The following is an 18,948-nucleotide window of genomic DNA, read 5'->3' as shown; positions in this document are numbered from 1 at the left end:
CAGTTTGTCTGTCAATGATCCACCCCGGAGCAGACGTGGACATGTCATCACACTTTAATCCCTTGTTGTAATCCCTTGTGAATCCTATAAAGGAGCCAAAGAGGTGGCAGGTGGCATTCCAGGAACTTCCGTTGAACCGCTTAGTTGGGTGTTGTGTTAAATACTTATGTTTTTGTCATTTCGGAGTACATGAGCCCACGTTTAAAATGACAGAGAATCCCTGTATTATATGACACCTTATAGTAGTTAATATAGTATATAGTAGTTAAATACTTTATTAGATACAAATGTGATAATTTTGAGTTCTTATAGCACACTGGAAACACAAAGAAGTGATGCTCTTCTTATATCCATTATTATTGGCTGATTTTGTTCTCATTAGCTGGCAGAGGAATCTATAAAAGTAGATCAGTAGACTGATTTTACTCAGAGAGTGACAGGTCAAAAACGTGAACCACTGAAATCTTTGGATAAAGTTATGACTTTTGATTCTTTACAATGCTGAGTATAGCTTCCTGCACACATATGTAAAAATATGATTTACTTAGATAAATAGACTATCCAGACATCCAAAGACCTGGATGGCTGATTATTTAGTTGGACATGAGTGAAGACATGAGTCTGAGAGAGTAAGCAGAATTTCCTCAGATATGTTCTGGTTTACCTGCAAAACAGCATTTTTAAAATTCACACTAAATGTTAAATTATTCCCTCTGTAGATAAACTGACTGTCAGTTGTTCATATGGCTTGGCAATAAGCACACCACCACAAAACACATACAACTGAGTATTATGTGTATTATTTAAATGTGAAATTAAAAAAAAAAATCCCATTAACAGTTGAGATTCTAGTTTAAAACATTCCTTTGTTGTTTGCAATTAAGATGTTCTGTCTCATTTCACCATTAAAGAGAACAAGTGAAGAATGGTAACAATTTAATGGAAAAAAACCTCCTGTCCATGTAGAAAGACATGCTTAACATGCATTTAATGTATTTACATTTTCTCAGGGAACCCTGCCTGTAACCAAGTCAATAGATGCCAAAATCCTGGCATAATACTGTACCACCCCCTGGAGGCCAAAGTCACTACTCTAACCCCAACATAATTTCTACAGTGCAGCATGCCATACTGTAGTTCAAGCAATGTATATGTATACATGTAAGCATAAGATTCGAAAGTGAAAAATCATGCTTTCTGGTGGCAGAAACTATGAAATATGTAAAGTAAATAATAAATAAAGTAAATAAAAAAGATGGTTAAAAAAAAAAAAGATTGGATCAGTCCTTGGAGAGTTTCAGGTCATAAAACAGGTGGATGATGCCCCCTGCAGGTGTCTACAAAGAAGTGAAAAGAAGTCTTGGTGACCTGATCCAGCATTTGTTCAATATGCTTTACACTGTGCTCCATTTTGTAAGTGAAAGTCACGGCTGCTTCATGTGGTGGAAAAATACAGACATAACCAACGATAAATGTTACACATCAGTCTATCGCATGTAACAGCTCCAAGGGGATTAATTACATAGCTATAAATACATCCTTTCTCTGTACTCAATGGGCCATCTATCTTGTGATGTAGCCCTTTATTTCCTGCTGATAACCTGACCCTAATTGTCATGCTGTGGGCGCATGCACTGTAATTTTCTTCAAAGAGCCTGCTCTGGACACCTGCAGGTGCTTAGTGTCTTTGTCAGGGGGGCAGCAGAGGAGCATCGCCTCTCTCTGTTCTAATTGCTCGGATCAGATAGGAGTGGCTGCATACAGAGGTCTTAATAACAAACTTAAGGATCCACTTGATGTATTTGCACGCTAATGTTCACTGTGAGGAGGAAGAAGAACATAGTTGTTTCGTTAGCTGAAATCTGCAGTGGATAAACATCCATGATAATAAGCCATTTTCATGAAATACTGTATGAGCTATATGTGAGCTATGAGCTATTATATTTTTTTATTGTTATTATCAGTATTATTGTTTTGGGGGTATATTACACAATAACCACAACCAGTAACCAAACACAATTTTAAAAAAGGTCTAAAAATGACTTTAGGGCAATTTGTAAGTGTAAGCTGACCATATGGTCAAAATGTTTATGTATTTTATTAATATAATATAATCTTTTTTTCTTTCTTTTTTGGATGGATTTTGGATACCTGGACTCATAGTTTTTTGCAATCTTTACATTAAACACCACAATGGAAATATGTCTTGGACTTAGTTAGCCTTGATATTTTCTAGATTAGATTTAAGATCCTCCTTTTTGCAATGTTTAAAATAAATGAATAAACTAAACTAAAATATTGAGCAAAACTAATAGTTCTTGTGCCAGGCACTAAACCCTAAGCTTTGTTGAATAATGAACAAATGCAAGGACACAAAGAAATCTATTCTGATAATTACAAATTAAGAAAATGATACTATAGTCTGATATCAGCTTGCTTCAGAAAATACAGGACAAGCTTCTAAGCAGTAATTGGTTTTGAGCATAAAACAATTTTGGTATCGAATTTACTGTAGCTCCTTGTGTGCATCAGTCATCTTGCAGGAGGTTTAATATTGCTTGTCTCTTCTTTTTTTTTTCATTAAAAAACCCCACACCATCCTTCCTCTCCCCTACCCAGACCCACCCTAATCCCTGCTTGAGTGGCACTAAAACAATTAACACAACAAAATTTGGTTAAAATAACATGAGCCATGTTTGATGAGTAGAATGCTGTAAAGAAGGTTGAACAAATGTTGGAATGGAAAACATCAATTTATTGTTTATTAACAGTATTATTGAGAACCATAAACTCAGTTTTTATTCAGTAAAAAAAGAATAGCTTTACATCTGATAGTTGAAACATGCTGACTTGTAACATAAAGAATTTGCCTAAAGATTTTTTCAAGTTGTCACCTCTGTTCTTTAAATTTCTAAATTATCAAGACAACATCCAAATTCACACAGTATGATTTCCTATAGCATGACTTTGACTTGACAGCTTGAGGCCCTGAATTTATCCATGTATCCATTGTCATCAAAAGAGTTCAAACTCCACAGGTTGTACGATGGTTGGAGTGGTAAGAGCTTTTGGGTATTAGTCAGTATTATGTTAATGGTCTTAGACAGGATGAAACAGACACCATGAGGGATTATCGCTTTGGCCTTTGCAGCCGAGATAATCCTGATACACAGCGTGGAACACACTTAAATGTCTCCGCTGGTCTCTCCATAAGAGTCGATATTCATTAGTGATTCCTTATATCGCTTTTCCACATTTCTATTTCAGTGCTTCCTTACTTTCAGCCTCCTTTGCTCTGTTTCTTTTTCTATGGAGATAAAGAGGCCGACAGCTCAAAGAAGCACCATGGTAACGACAACTCCACAGTGGATACACTCGCTTTGATATCAGTTACTGAAAACCAGAATACCTGTCACTAAAAAAGTACACAGAGCAACACGGCATGTCATTAATTATATAGACATAATGTTCCTTTGTTAAATTGTAGTTTTAATGATCAGTATGGTAACAGAAGAGTGTAACAATAAAGATATAGAGTGAGATGGTTATATGCATCATATTCCACATACAGGAGAATTATTCAGTTTTTACATAAGTATAATAAAATGTGAATAAACATTTGCGCACAAACACACACATCAAAATAATACCATTTTAAAAGTACATCCCACTGTAACAGCCTTTAATTCCTGAAATCATTATTCATCTAGAAAAAAAAGGACAAAGACACTGGAGTGCTACATTGATAATAATATCAAGAAATCCATTAATAATGACAGAGGGAGTACATTATACAATAAAATATTAAACATATATGGAGAGCTGTTACACATTAATTAGATATACTGTATTTCTGCACTAATACACATTTCCCATCAAATATATAATACAGGCCAAAATGTGTTCTGTGTAATATGTCTTCAAAGAAAAGAAAAAAAAAACAATTTCCAGGCAAAAATTCAAAAGCAAAAGCATTTCAGTCCTTAAATGTAATCTCTAAATCTATATTTGTAAAATGTACTGTAGTAATAAACTACCTGAGCTAAAGTTTGCAGTTATATTGGGCTGTATTTTAAGCTGCCTCTGTTAAAGGTACACTGCAAAAAATCAGAACTCTCCAGCTTTATGTGACTTGTTTTCATGCTGCAACCATTTACATGTCATTATGTTTCTGGGCATATTTAGCAGTTGCAGGAACAATGTTGTTCAACAAAATATTTTTCATTGATTTTTTTTTTTTTTTAAAAGATTATAGGATTTTGGAACACTGGTATATTTTGCTTGTTGACCAAAGTTTGTTTCTTTACACCTCTTTTTCTATGTTGTGTGCAAACACATACAGCACATAATGTGTTGTCTTCCACTATCCAAGTACAGGTATTTGTCATGGTGGGTTTCATTCATTCTGCACATTACTGATGAAAAATGATATGTTATATAATGTGTGTCTGTATTATTATTATGCAGATATTTCATCGTTCTAGTACAATCATTACATTTAAAGTGGCACAAATGTTTCTTCATATGTGTGAATACTGACTACTACCTCATGTCCTAATCAGTGACTAACATCATCATGATGACAAAACCATGGTGGAGTTACAACAACCATAAAAGGTGCTAACTGACCAGCGATTCATGTTCATTACTGACAGATATTTGGGGAATCCATTCTTAAGCATTCAGAGATAACTGAACCACTGGGCATAACCATTAAAATTTACTTTTATTATAGAAAAAAGACCCTTTCAAATGGCCTGGTTGACTGTTCTGGAGAAGCAATCTCATTCTTATATAGGATTATCTCATCATATTATTTGTTTTGTTGTTTTGTATTTGTTTTGGGGGCATGATGCACAGACCTGTATGCAACATGGATACAGGAGGAGAAATATGTAATTTTTCTTTCAATCTTTGCTCTGCATTATAACAAAAACCACAATATCAAACTTAAATACTTTACTGTATTGTATAGCGCACACAGTTTGACTGCCAAATGATCTCAGATGTACAGAACAAAACCCTCACGGTGATTATTATTAATCAATAAAGATTCAAGCTAAATCAGCTTCTAAAAAACACAAGTACATTAAAGTGTCCAGGGATAAAAAACAAAAAACTTTCCATATACATTTAAAGGCCATATATATGTCAAATATATGTATCAATGTCATTTTCATTACATTATCTATAGTGATAATCATGTGTTCACCATGTGAAAATGTTGATGCCAATAAAACATGTTTCCATTTAGATAAAAGCCAAGACAAAATCACATCTCATTGACAAATATCATTGGCCCTTGGGAGGCTTTATTCTCCCTGTCATAAATGACCGGTTTACCAAGATATGTCTGTGGTAAGCTAAAGCTCACTTGTGACTGGTTGATGCTAACTTGTCTGTGGACCTGCTGACCCAAATCCCCCTTTGACTGATTGAAACTGTCTTGTCTGGAGGGTTGTGGACCAAAACTCTCTTCTGGCTGGTCAAAGCTGCTCTCACTGTAGAGCCGCTGTCTCATTTCACTGGCCCGTTTCCCAGAAGCACTCCTGGTTGGGTATCTCTGACCAGTCTTGTACCAGCCTGTCTCTTTGAACACAAACCAAATATTTCCAACCCACAGGACAACATTAACAAAACCAAAAACCTGGAGGTAGAAAAAAGGACAAAAAGGAAATGTTAGTTTGAAGGTTACTGTTTAATTCAGTTTTATGTCTCATTTGTTGACTGAATACTTACCACAGATGTATTAAGACGTGACCAGAGAGGCTCCTGGGTAGCTGTGCATTTGTTCTCTTGAGCTCTGCAGGCGGAGATGAGCAGGAGCACCTGTGTTGGGTTTGTGGCTGTCTTGATATCAGAAATAGTTTTGGCCCAACAACAACTGCTGACCAGCCACATGAAGGAGAAGATCACTGTAACAACAAAATCCTGGAAAGAAGACAGAAAGGGAGGAAGTCACACACAGAATTAAATACTTAATTCAACATATTTCATATCATACAAACACAAAATGATCACATAATATTGTATGTACAGTAATTCATTTGAGCACACTTGAGAGTGTTTGTTTAAGGGATAAACTCACTGACCACAAGTGGGCCTCTGTTTTTCTTTAGGTACTTGTTCTGGTAGAAGACGTAGACAATGGTTGCCAGCAGAGAGTACAGGAAAGCAAAAACACCGACGGTCACAAAAAACTCAGCAGCTGAGGAAAAGTTGCCATCCAGGAAGATAATCTCCTCTCTCTTTGCCTCGCACAAGGGAGCCTTGAAATGCACTTGTTGTAATCTACAAGAGAGGAAGAGGACATTTACAGTGGCTGTTTGTAAAAGAAAAAAAATAGCTGTTGTTGAACTGACATGTGAGGGGATTCAGTCTGTAGGAAACATGTCGCTTTAAAACAGCCGAGACGCCCATTGTTCATTGGAACTTTGAGAGTACTTTCATTAGCAAGCTAAAAATGGCAAAAACTGGAAAGTTCAAGCTCAATAAAATACAGAAACACAGTGGAGAAACCGAATGATTCCTTATTGGAAATAAGTCTGCGTTTTTCTTTCCCATGAGTCTTCTCTGAATTTGGTTTTGCATACAGAGGAAGAGATTCTTCAAGATTCATGAAGAAGCTGCCAGAGGGAAAAGGCAAGCAGTTCTACAGCTTCGTTTTTCTACGTGATATAAAGAAATATGAGAACATCTGGAATGTGAAACAGTTTCCATCTCACTATCAGACAGTTGCAAAGAGAAGTTCTATATTTTTGGGGTGAACATTGGCCCCTTATGTCTTACAGTCATTGAGGATTTATCATGACATTCAATGACCTTTTTGTTATTGTTTCATCATTCAAAAATTGCTGAAGCATATGTTGTCTGAATACTTTATATTTTGTTTGCTGTGTCACTGTAACAATATTGAATATTTGGAGATCTTGCAGTGTGTATGGGGAGGGTTTGGTCACCATGGCATGGGAGTAGGACACAGTTTTAATAAATAAATAAAGAAATGACCACAAAAAATACTGTGGAAATACTGGGGAAGTTTGGCCATTCAAATCGTGACGCATTTCCAAGTGAAACAGGATAGGCAGACAGGACATGACGTTGGGAGGAATTTGATTTGAAGTGTGCGTGTCATAATGAATCTCAGCTGTCTGCTGCTAAAAGTTTAAGATTGATTGATAGGTGGATGTCATGATATTATTGGTTGAAAGGAATTGGTTCAAGACTACCTAAGCATACATCATGTTTGTTTTAGAGGAAGAAAACATGATCAGATTTTGATATAAGAATACAAAGAAATTGATTTTTTTCTATATATTTCTTTTTGCATATATTGTTAAATAGGTTTATGACCAGAGATTTGATCTAAAAGGGTTAAAAAGGCATTTTTCATTTCATCTCAACTTTAAACCTTGGCAGAAAAATTGGATTTCCTGCGTGTTTTAGTAATAGCGATTCCTCAAAGCATAGCACTGTAGCCTAATAGTATTGCCTTTTGCAGACAGCAGGGGGATTTGTGTTGAACTGTAAGAAATAAATATTTTTGCTGAAATGTAAGCATACATTTATCATTGTAATAATTAATAATAACCTGTCAAGATATTTCAGTCATCAGTCATCACCTTTTCATCAATCAGTGTACAAAAAAGTGTGCAAAACAAACACACATCTGTCTTGTCCAGATGCAGAGTCCAAAAATGTGTTAATTTTTGGGGATTTTTGCCTCCCACAGACTCACAACACTGAAATGACACTGTTGAATTAGTATGACATTTCAAATGAACTGAAAAACACTAAAATTCAGTTGGAAAGAAGTCACCATTTATACATAACAACAGTGGGTTTCACTGTACTAACAAACAGATAACAGTCAAGTCAGTTGAACTGTTAATTACACACTTGGCCATCACTGACACTGACTCTGGAGCATGGGGCTGGTCGACCACAATGCTGCACCACAACACCAGAGGGTTCACACCACAATCACCACACAATTCATCATCCTAAGGATAATGATGACCCGTCTGCTCTCAAAGATATGTGGAAGGTACTCAGTTAGACAAGGAGGTTTTTCATTTTACTAAGGCAAGAAAAATACCTTCAGTGGTCCTAAGATGTTTTTAAATCTATCAATTATAATTGAATCATAAGATGCAATTGTAAAATTTGAAAAAGATTTTGTAAGTTAAAAAGTAAACAACAAGTAAACAATTAAATTAATGAACACACTTTATTTTATGTGGGTAACAAAAAAAAATCATGGATGATTGCAATAAATATTGCTACTAAGCATTCCTTAACTTAATCTATTTAAATGGTTTCATTTACATGATTTGTAATAATTTTAAAATGTGAATTAAGAGATTCAGTGACAAAGAGATTTTACCAGACATCAAAAACAACTAGAGACTAAGCAGACATGTCCACAGTAATCATCACTGCATATCTCAGGAAAGTGGCAGCTAGACAAAAAGATTTAAAAAACTGTGCAGCCCTACTCCATCATGTTGTCAGGCTCAGTGGAGAGGAGCCATCCTCTCTTTAAGCTCGCCCAATTTAAGATCAGGAAGCTGGACAGCTGAGCAGGAAGCCAGACCAATTTAAGAGCCCTGAGTCTAAAATGTTTCACTGCATCATTAGACCAAAATGTACTCTCAGGCCGATCAGTCAAGACTCTAACCTCAAGAGGTCTCTTTTGATGTTACAGCACTTCAGCACTTTGTTGCTTCATCTTTCTTTGCAGAATGCACCTGCAGCCTGATGTAGCCGCTTAGAGATCCAATGATAAACTGAGGAGAAAAAATGGAAAAATGTATTTTTCCCATCCCTGTTTCTCTTTGACTCCTGCAAAGTTAAAGACTATTTTTCAAGATTTTACATGTAAGAAAAAATAGAAAGATTTTTGTAATTCAGATAGCAAAACACATTTATTCGATCACTGTGGTTGCTCTCACTTATTTTTTAGTAGGTTGTAGCAATTTGTGCACTGAAATAGCTTTATGATTTAATAGGGGAATTATGAATTATTATTATGAATGACTCAAATATGAAATTATTCATCCAGCGACATAACTCATATTGGAGTATGTTTAATAATAGGAAAATGGTCCTTCTTATTGGCCACACAAGAGAGGTCAGTTAGAATGATGAATGTTGTTGATCTTTATTATGATTTTGTGAAGGTATAGGTCTTTTAAGGTTAAGTGACTGAGATGCAAGCACAATAAAACACCAACAAGTTCACTTTTAGTTACATAAACATGTATTATTAATACTACAGCTACAATTACTAAACACTATAACATATTAAAAACAAGATCAATGAGGGAAAGGGGAAACTGTTACACAGTTACTGATCATTCTGGGTAGATTTCAGATACACAAATCTTAACAGACTGACTCAAATCCCTGCTTTCATTGTTTTATTGTCCAACTCAAACAGTATGGCACCTTAAATGGAGTTGTGATGAACAAAAAGGTAAAAAGACTTTCAGTATTTTCAGTTTTGTTAAAGATAGATTTAAAAATGAAATCTGACAAATGGATTTCAATGTATGGTGACTTCAAGTTGACTGGTAGTCAAGAACCTATTTAAATGAAATAAACATCACTTCAGTTGGACTTGACACATATATAACCGATATAGTCCAAAGCACATTTTGCCAAAACCTTTAGCTGAACTCACCCTACTTAATTGAGTCCCCTGGGTTGTACATAGTTTGCAATATGTTTTTGTGTGCTATTCATGGGCCTCTTTTATTGTAAATAAATAAAGTTAAAAAATAGACTTTGACTCCCACAAACCTGCATGTATTCATGACTATATGGGGCTTCTTCTTTGTATATAAATGTTACTGAGATTACCATTACCATAACCAAATTTTGAGAGAAAAATATGTAGTAATTAATAGTCGTTGTTTATGTATTCATAAGATATTTATCCAGTGGTTTCAATGGTAAAACCTAAATACAGTATGTGAAATTTATATATGTCATGGATGTTTTACCATAGCTCAGTGAATTTGCTCTGTTTCAAGCAGACGTAATGTCAAAGAAAGCACAAACAATTACTTTACCTGAAAGGATACCCAAAATCAATGTTGATGCTGAGGTTACTCTGCCTCCTGTCTGCACAGTCCACTTTAACCTGGAGATGACCAAAGTATCCTCCACATGTTGCAAAAGCACAAATGGCAAAAATCTATGAAAACAAAAGCTAATGTCATATAAGGATCACCATCTGTTGATAATTAATTCACTTGCATTCAACAGCAAAACTCAAATCAGTATGTGTAAGTGTGTGTCTCACATAATCACATAATGTATACACATCAATAAATACAGGACTGATTATTAAGATTTATAATTGGATTGAAAACAAAACGTGAATAATTTAAAGGTCGGAAGACAACTAACAGAGCTGCTCACTGTGTGCAGGAGGGTGGCCACAGCAGTATAGTGAGATTCATTTTGCAGATGTAATATATCATTCTGAGGGATGTCATTTTTTTTTGTCTTCATCTGTCTTATACGATAAAATCAGAACATCATTTGCTTGCAAAATTTTCAAATAAAGAATGGGAGATTTACTCTGAGTCAACTACTCTGAAAAGAATTATCCTTACTTTTACACATAATGGCACATGTTGCATCAACAAACTGGACTGATTTTAAACCAGACAGACATTTCTTGAAGTCAATTTTTAAATCAACATCAAGATCACACCTTATAGTACAGCTCATTCAATCTGATATGCATTAGAATAAAAAATGAAGCAGAATTGATTATAACATAAATGAATCAATAAATGACAAGGCTATAGAGAAATTAAACTTACCGGAGCAAATATGACCATACACATTTAAAAAATCACAGAGCTCAAGTCCAACTCCACACAGTGTCTGCTGCTTTTGTCATCAGGTTGAGATGCCACTGAGGAAGACAGTGAAAGGAGAGCGACTCTTTCAGCGGAGGGGAGGGCTGACAGAAGATATCTTCCCGAAGGAGGAGTCTAATATATTTTGTACCTCTACAAATAGCCAAATTGTATTTTGCCTTCATAGTCCACACAACTTGATTGTAAACATTATTCTAAGACCATAACAACATTGCTCTCCAAAGATCTTTTTTTTCTAAATGAGGCTCTATCAGAAAGTTGAAACCAATAGAAATATGTGCTACAGCATTTTGTTGCTGTACAATGATACAATACAAATCTGATGATTTTGTATTTTTCAGACAATTTGAAGTATTATGTGTTCCTTTGGGAGCTGGGGAAATTCTCATACTTCTTAAGATGAAAATAACATTTAAAAACTCACTGGATTATCTGAACTCTGAAAACAAGCCTGTTTCTATGAACTCATGATAAATTGATGTTTTGTAAGATTTCAGCATATAAACTATTTCCCTGAACTAAAACTTGGCATATTGTAACATTTTAGACTATACATTTAGATATTTCATCAGAGGGGTGTTTGTAATCATCATCACGGCAATTAAAGAAACAGATGATGGATGTTTTTGACTGACTTCAGCTGGTTTTGACTGACTTGGTTTTCTGTGGGCTGAAAATGTGAAAAAATCAGTTGGAAGTTTATTACACACACATAAATATTTGAATTAATGACTTTCTCTTTCTGAATCCACATGGGTGTATGATAATGTGTGGTGATTAACTGAATTTATTTGAATATGCATTTAAGCAAGCCATTTCCTTGCACAAAAATCCAGTGTCACCATGGTAACTGAAGTGTGCTACATACGCTCTTGAAGGGAAAAGTATGACTTTCTTACTGCAGTGTAATAACCCTCCTCAGCCCCTTTACAATAAGTTCATGTTTTTCTAAAACAAAACACCTATAACTTGATTGAAAATGTGATGATGAAGTTCATGATGATGAAGCAGTTCAGTGTTATATATAATAAATAAAGGATTGTTTTGTATATTATATGCGAGTCTAGATTGTAATCTTCATAGATACTTATACTGTTTGGTTTTTTTTGTCTTCTGATGATCCACTGATGATTAAGCCATTGGCACTGTTATAAAAAAGGGTTTTGCTGACCTCTTTTGGTGGCAAATCTGTATTACAGATAGATTTTTGAGCAATGACAAATTGTTCTTATGTATAGTGCAACGATTACCACCTGTTATGATTTGGCTGGCCACAGCAAAAGGGAGACACACCATACAAAGGTAACAAAAGATAATTTATTAAATAAAGTAAGCGAAATTAAATAATAAACTAAACACTTATACTGGAGTGTGATGTGAGTGGAAGATGTGTATGCGGGTGTTATAGGGTGCATAAAAGCAAAATAAATGACTAAAGTAACATAAACCAAACGGTGCCTGAAGGGAGAAGCAGAGAGAGTGAATGAGCTGCAGCAGTGGTGTAAGTAACCTACGTACACCGGGCCCAGCTGTTCTGGCTTACTCCAATCAGTCACCTGCAGGGCGAGGAGAGACACAGGTTAGTAACAGATCGACACCCCAGATGACTCCAGGGGACATCAGACCACTGGATCACACAATATGATACTCTAAAACAATATACTGTTTTTATAGAAAAAACAAAAAGCTTTGAGAGATAAAGTAAAGCATATACTCAAATGTTTAATGGATGCAGTAAAAGAAGTATAAGAAGTAGAAAAGTATATGGATGTAAAGTAAAACAATAATGAATAAAATTATAGGACTAGATGAAGTTGAAACAAATCATATCACATCACATAAATGCCAGACTGAACACTGATTTGTTGGACTTGTTTTGATTGTACTTGTTTGTCTTTTACTCTAGATGCCAATGTATTGTTGTGTCAGAGTGTGTTATGCTGTCCTGACTGCTAATCAATCAGCTGAAACCTATATGAGTAAATGAGATTCCCACTAGAAAATAATTACAAACATTACTGTCTCATCCATGCTTCTGAGACAGCCATTAATTTCAAGCTGCTATAGGTTGGACAATTACAAGTTTGCATGTTAAAATGTTTAAGATATATACAGGAGTATCTGAAATCTCAAAAGTAATACAACAGCAAGGGTAGCAGCCCATTTATGATTTAAAAAATGAAAAACAAAGGCATAAAAGTCATTAGAAGTGTGTGTTGGGGAGTTATTTATGAGAAGAAAGTAGCTTTGCTTGCCTGATTCCCTCAGGCAGTTTTTTGATGTTAATGGCAAAATGACCAATCACATTTTGTTTTCAGTCTAGACTGAAAAACAGCCAGAACAACTCTGTGCAGAAGATCAGCAGCTGCTTTCTGGTTCATATGAGGTGAATGCCAGACTTTTACAAGCCAGTCAGAAATCTCTGGAAATTAACTCTGAAAATGATGGATATGCAGCGCAGGAAGGTGAAGACAAGTCTAAATGAGAATGTTTACAATTAATTAGCAGGACAGGGAAATAAAGGAAAATTAAAAACAAACATCTCACACTGAATAAACATAAAGGTTGTAGGTGAATCTCTTGGGCTAACAAAGAATATTATTTTGATTTACTTCAGTACTGCATCATTACTAACCTATGCTTGTCAGTCTTATTTGCTCCTATGCTCCATTATGAGTAAAAGTAATGCATATAAAATATTTGAATATTTAAATATATAAAAGCACACATAATGCAGAATTCCCCCTGTCACTGTTATATTATTCTAGTTATACATACCGGTGGGTATAGTCTAATCAACAACAATACACCATGTTTTGTATATAAAATCTATAAATGTACAAATCTGAAAATTAACTAGTAACTATAGCCATTGAAAAATGCAGTGAGGTAAAACATACAAATTTCCCTGTGAAATGTAATGGAGCAGAAGTGGAAAGTCACATAAAATGAAAATACTCAAAGTAGCCTACAAGTACTTCAAAAAGAGGTTCATTATTTTCTATTACTGCTCATCCACCTCACCAGCTTGTGTGCAATTAACTGGATAAACCTAAACACCTCAGTTATTACAACTCCTACAACCAGCAGTATTAGTTTAAGAAGTCGCCTCGCTCCATTGTGCTGGGAGGGAAACTCATTCTGCCACCAGCAGTGTTACTATAGCAACCCCAGCCGAGCCATTACAGTTTAACGGACATTGTTATGGCCACCATTTTGTCAGATCTGTGACCAAACAAGACAGGCTTCTTTTATTTACTCCCCACATGTTGTTGTTGTTGGACCATTCTCTGTACAGTTGTTACTCATTTTATGTTAGCTGTTTTGTGAAAGATGATTTGTTTTTCTGTGATCAGTTTACTGTTAACCAAGTTGGCCATTAGCTGTCTGAGGCTAATGTGTTGCTAATACAATACGATTCTTCATTTACTGCGGGGCTAACTAAGCGTGTTGCTCTTTTTACTTTTATTCTTGTGGCCTCTATTTATTCATTACTACATCGATTACTGTGTTGTACTTGGCCTTTTTTTCTTCTTAGCATGAGGGACAATGTAACTAAAAATCTAATTGTATTGCCACCTTTAGCCTGCTAGTAGCATGTTCTGTCATCTACTGTAATATTTCAACAACTAGAGGATGGATGAAAATTTAGATGCCATAAAATTTAGTACAGACATTCATTGTCCCCAGAGTATGAATCCCAGTTTCTTTGGCAGAACCCTGACTTTTCATATAGTATCATCATAAAGTAAAAATAAGAATTTCTCCAACAGTTGGGTCTTTGATCAAATACCAGCAAAACTAATAATATTCCCATCAGTGTTATTTTTTGCTTTATTTTGTGTTTAATTCTAATTGGCAAATGTTAGCATGTTAAAATGCTAAACTAAGATGTTTAACAGTAAACATTATATCCTTAAAACATCTTTATGTTAGCATTGTCTTTATGAGCATGTTTGCAATTAGCCCTAAGCACCGCTGGGCTTATAGTCTTACAGTACTTTTGGTCTAAATTTGGGGTATCTCATCTTTTTATCTTATCATTTAATTTGATGTCCAATACTGTTTCACCCTAGTTGAATCTTAAATGACCAGCTCCTGTCTTCAAACCTTACTGGAAGCGTGTTTAGCTCACTGCATATCACCTTTGTACATGCTGATTTATTTCGGAATGTGTGACAAACACAGTCCTAGTAATTTAATGATTTTTGAAGAGATTGGAGATCAATGGCACTGTAGTTTCACCGACCACCTCCTGGTAATGCAACCTGTTGTCTTTGGTCTTTACACGGATAATCACATGTTCAGACATATCATTATCCTGCACTGAGAAACAAATTGAGTAGGAAAATGTCTACAACACCGGAACTCAGCCATTAACATGGCAATGATTGTTTTTGGTGACCAATCATCTAGAATAAGAAAGAGAAAAAAAACAAAGTGATGTGTCTTCAAAAATGCACTAATTAGCAGTGCAGTTTTTTCAGCTGCCTCCATAATGCTTTGAGCGATGTAGTCAAATATTCACTTTTGTTTGTGGCCTTGATTATTTAAACACAACAAACTAGATCACTTATAATGTTCTTTGATTATTTGGCCAAAAGAGGGCAGTACTTAGTCATCTCATTGAGAGGAAAATCTCTGAAACTGCAGTGATGAGCCCTTTTTACTTTCTCCTTTCTTACGGCATCTGATCTTTCTTCTCTCTCCAAAATCCAGTCGAAGAATGTGTCCACAATATGTGCAAATGAGCTACATACATCTCAATCTCACCCACTATGCACACAGTTGATGAGAAGATGTATTGGACGAACAGCTATAAGGTTTTTTTTTTCGACATGGTGAGGCTTCAGTCTCTCGCTGCATTATTAATGAATCTTTTTCTGGCATCATCTCCCTGCTCTACCCTGAAAACTGTGGGAGGAAGAGGCAAGCATAAATCTGATGGTTTTCATGAGGTCTTCACCTATCACTGAGCAACAACACATACAGTATACACTAAAGAACTGTACTGTCCAAGGAGTTGATATAGTGTTTTTTTCTTTTCTTGCACGGGGACCACCTTTGCCCTGGGATTAATCTGGAAAATACAAGATACAAGAAGAAGATACAAACCCACCATAAATCAGGATTAAGGCTGAGTGGATGGAATAGACGTTGTTTTAAAAATGGATCATTCCAGTGTAGCTTGAAATTATAGAAAGAAACGTTAACCTGTGCAAATTCCAGAAATAAGCTAGAAGTGAAAAACTAGAGTTGATATTATCAACTGTAGCCTATCTGTATTTCTTTGTGTTAAATAAAGAAAAGGAAAAATGTGTTCTCTTCTGGACCTACCGGGATGCCACCTCAAATTCACTGCAAAATTAATGTCAATGAGAGAAACTACGTCTTCTATTTTATACCAGTGGGAAAAAAATGGAGGACTGTCTTACATAAAAGGATTTGTACAGACTGGTAATTTCTTTAAAATGGGCTTCTCCTTACTCCTACAAGCCAATTCATAATCATCTCAGTTTAGACTGTTAAGCATTTCACTCCTCTGCGAAGTTCAAATTCACATTAACATCTGTTACAACAAATGCTTTAAAATGCCAGTTACCCAGGATGTAAACATGTTCTTGGTGAAAATGTAGAGCATCATCATACAGTATTTGCTGGGCGCGAAGCCCTCTCTGAGACGGCCATAGTAGCTGCAATGCTGACACTGACCCTATTCCATCAATCTCACATTAAAAACGCTCCCAGCATTTAAATATTTCAAAGAGCTCCTCAGCTAACTCAAGAGGAGCCTCTGAGCCTCTGTGTGTGTGGGTGTGTGTTTGTGTGTGTGTGGGTGTGGATGTGCACACTCTGACAAACCTTTTTTTAAACTTAGAGCTTATGACTGGTGACTAAACACCAAGTCAGTGACTAAAAAGTGGAATACAGATCTGAATGATACACACTCAAGTGCTCAAGATAAATGTGTTGCTGCTTAAAAAAATAAACAATTCATGTATCTCTCTGGCAGTCTTTAAGAATATATATTGAATAAAATAAACATGCATCGTATATGATGCATAGAATGACAGGAAGGATTCATAAATGCAGAGAGGTGAGGGAGGGAAGTCATGAATATATTATTATGCAGTTATTCTGTGATATTTCAGCTGTGCTGCACTGTCTGGTGCGTCACTGTGTGCTTTACATATGCTGTCTGTGTCAGCTCTCCAAAGGCACGCACATGACAGTGTGCAAAAGACACATGCAGGAACACACACACACAGACACACATATTAAAGCACAAAACACAACACTAGTGTGCTTTTATTGGTTCTGTTTGTGTGAATATTATGATTTTCCTTCAACCTGATTATTGTATTTGTTATAGATTTGCACTTTAAACATTTCAATATGAAAAGCTTCTGCGTGACACTTAAGAAGACACTGAGATTGGCATCAGGTGTGATGATAAATTCAGCCAGGTCCCCACAGTGTATGACTGCAATTAATATTGAATATCTAGGGTAGGGTCAAGAAAAGTTCAAATGATTCATCTTGTCTCCGCTGATCGTGGTCCAACTGTTAATGTTGGGAGTAAATCTCAACAAGCAGTCATTTTATTTTCTCCAGGTGAACCTACAGTATGCTGCAACTGGGAATTTGCCTTATTTTTCCATCACTATTTATTCGACAGACATGTCAAAAACTCTTACCTCAAAGTTTAAAGAAATCAATGTTTTAACATTGTCTATTGCCATTTCTATGAATTTGAGAAAACAGTCTCACCACAAGATCCATTTGGTAGTTGTACTTGAGCTTTCCATCATATCACATGATATTCATCACAATATGGAGTTTGCCCAATTGCCATGGACTTGTAGTTTTCACATTTTTTTGACGACTTCTACAATTTTGAACATCTACAATTCCATGACAACTGGACAAACTTCATCCTCTGATGAAGACCATGTGATATGATCAAAAGCTCCAGACCAGCGACTAAATAGACCTTGTAATGAGATTGTTTTCTAAAATTTCTGAATATTATTTTGACTGTGGAGATTTAACAAGAAAAGAATACAAACAAAACTCCACTCGTTGTTGCATGACTAAACTTGTAACTTTTTCCACCGTAGCCTTTGTGTTGCACTACCCTGAAGAACATCAACATTTAATGTGTACACACTCTAGTTGAAGTATACGAGCAGAGCAAAGAACATCAGTCAATTATTAATGTTTAAAAGGTTTAGAGAGTTCTGTTGCCAAGGTTAGTGCTAGACCTTTCCACAGGATCTCAAGAGTATGCAGTCGCAGAAAACCAATGGGTGTCAGTGTACTGACTGCCTCACCCATCAGGAACTGGCAGTAGCTTGTTGACAACTTAACAAGATGAGGACCATGGGAACCACAGGAAAATCTCATACTGAGAATCCACAAGGATGAGCCGTGTGAATAAAAATTAAAGGACTATTGAATGCCAAGTTAAGGCAACAGGAGGTCCACTGAAGCAAAATCGGAAATGAGGAGTCCTTGAAAGCATGGTTACCTGCAGGGAATTTGCTGGTCAGACGTGCAAGGAACATCTGGAGTAGCAGCTAGTCAGTCCAACTGTCAGATTCAATTTAATCTCAGAGGTGAAGTATGCAGGCCGGCTCATCATCAGTGCATGCTGAGTTCACAGTATAAAGCCTGTCATGTGTATACTGGAAGTGTAAGTACCATGATGGTGGGGGAGGTGAACACAACGCAGGGTCAAAAGGGTGACATAAGTGGTGCAGTAAGAGAAGATGTTTTTGGAGGGAAAATAACCCTAAAGTACATGGTTTCTTTGAACATGACAGGCGTTTTAAAGGATGACATTTTCAAAGGTTTGATCTGATCACTGGTGTGCTTTGTAGCTCACCAGGCCTCCTGATACTTGGTCAACACCTAAGCAAAATAATTCCCACTTTGGTCCTACACATGTTTTCTGTATGCATTTGATTTCAAACTGAGCATATAGACAATATGGGCATAATAAAAAAGGGTAAAATGTTTCTTCTCCCAAATCTGGAAGGTCACACGG

The 18,948-nt window shown here is 35.9% G+C and overlaps 1 protein-coding gene across 1 annotated transcript; it reads right to left on the bottom strand.

The window, feature by feature from the left end:
- Positions 1-5,116: 5,116 nt before the first annotated feature.
- Positions 5,117-10,862, bottom strand: synprb (synaptoporin b). The gene is made up of 5 exons (XM_067588587.1): positions 10,839-10,862; positions 10,077-10,201; positions 6,093-6,291; positions 5,740-5,931; positions 5,117-5,647 (listed from the first exon to the last, which is right to left on the bottom strand). Exons 1-5 carry the CDS (start codon positions 10,860-10,862, stop codon positions 5,273-5,275), a joined length of 915 nt encoding a protein of 304 aa, XP_067444688.1. The 3' UTR covers positions 5,117-5,272.
- Between the last annotated feature and the right edge of the window lie 8,086 nt (positions 10,863-18,948).

The sequence above is a fragment of the Thunnus thynnus genome, chromosome 4 (genome assembly GCF_963924715.1).
Source record: "Thunnus thynnus chromosome 4, fThuThy2.1, whole genome shotgun sequence".
In the NCBI taxonomy this organism is placed as follows: domain Eukaryota; kingdom Metazoa; phylum Chordata; class Actinopteri; order Scombriformes; family Scombridae; genus Thunnus; species Thunnus thynnus.
This window is presented reverse-complemented; position numbering and strand designations above follow the sequence as displayed.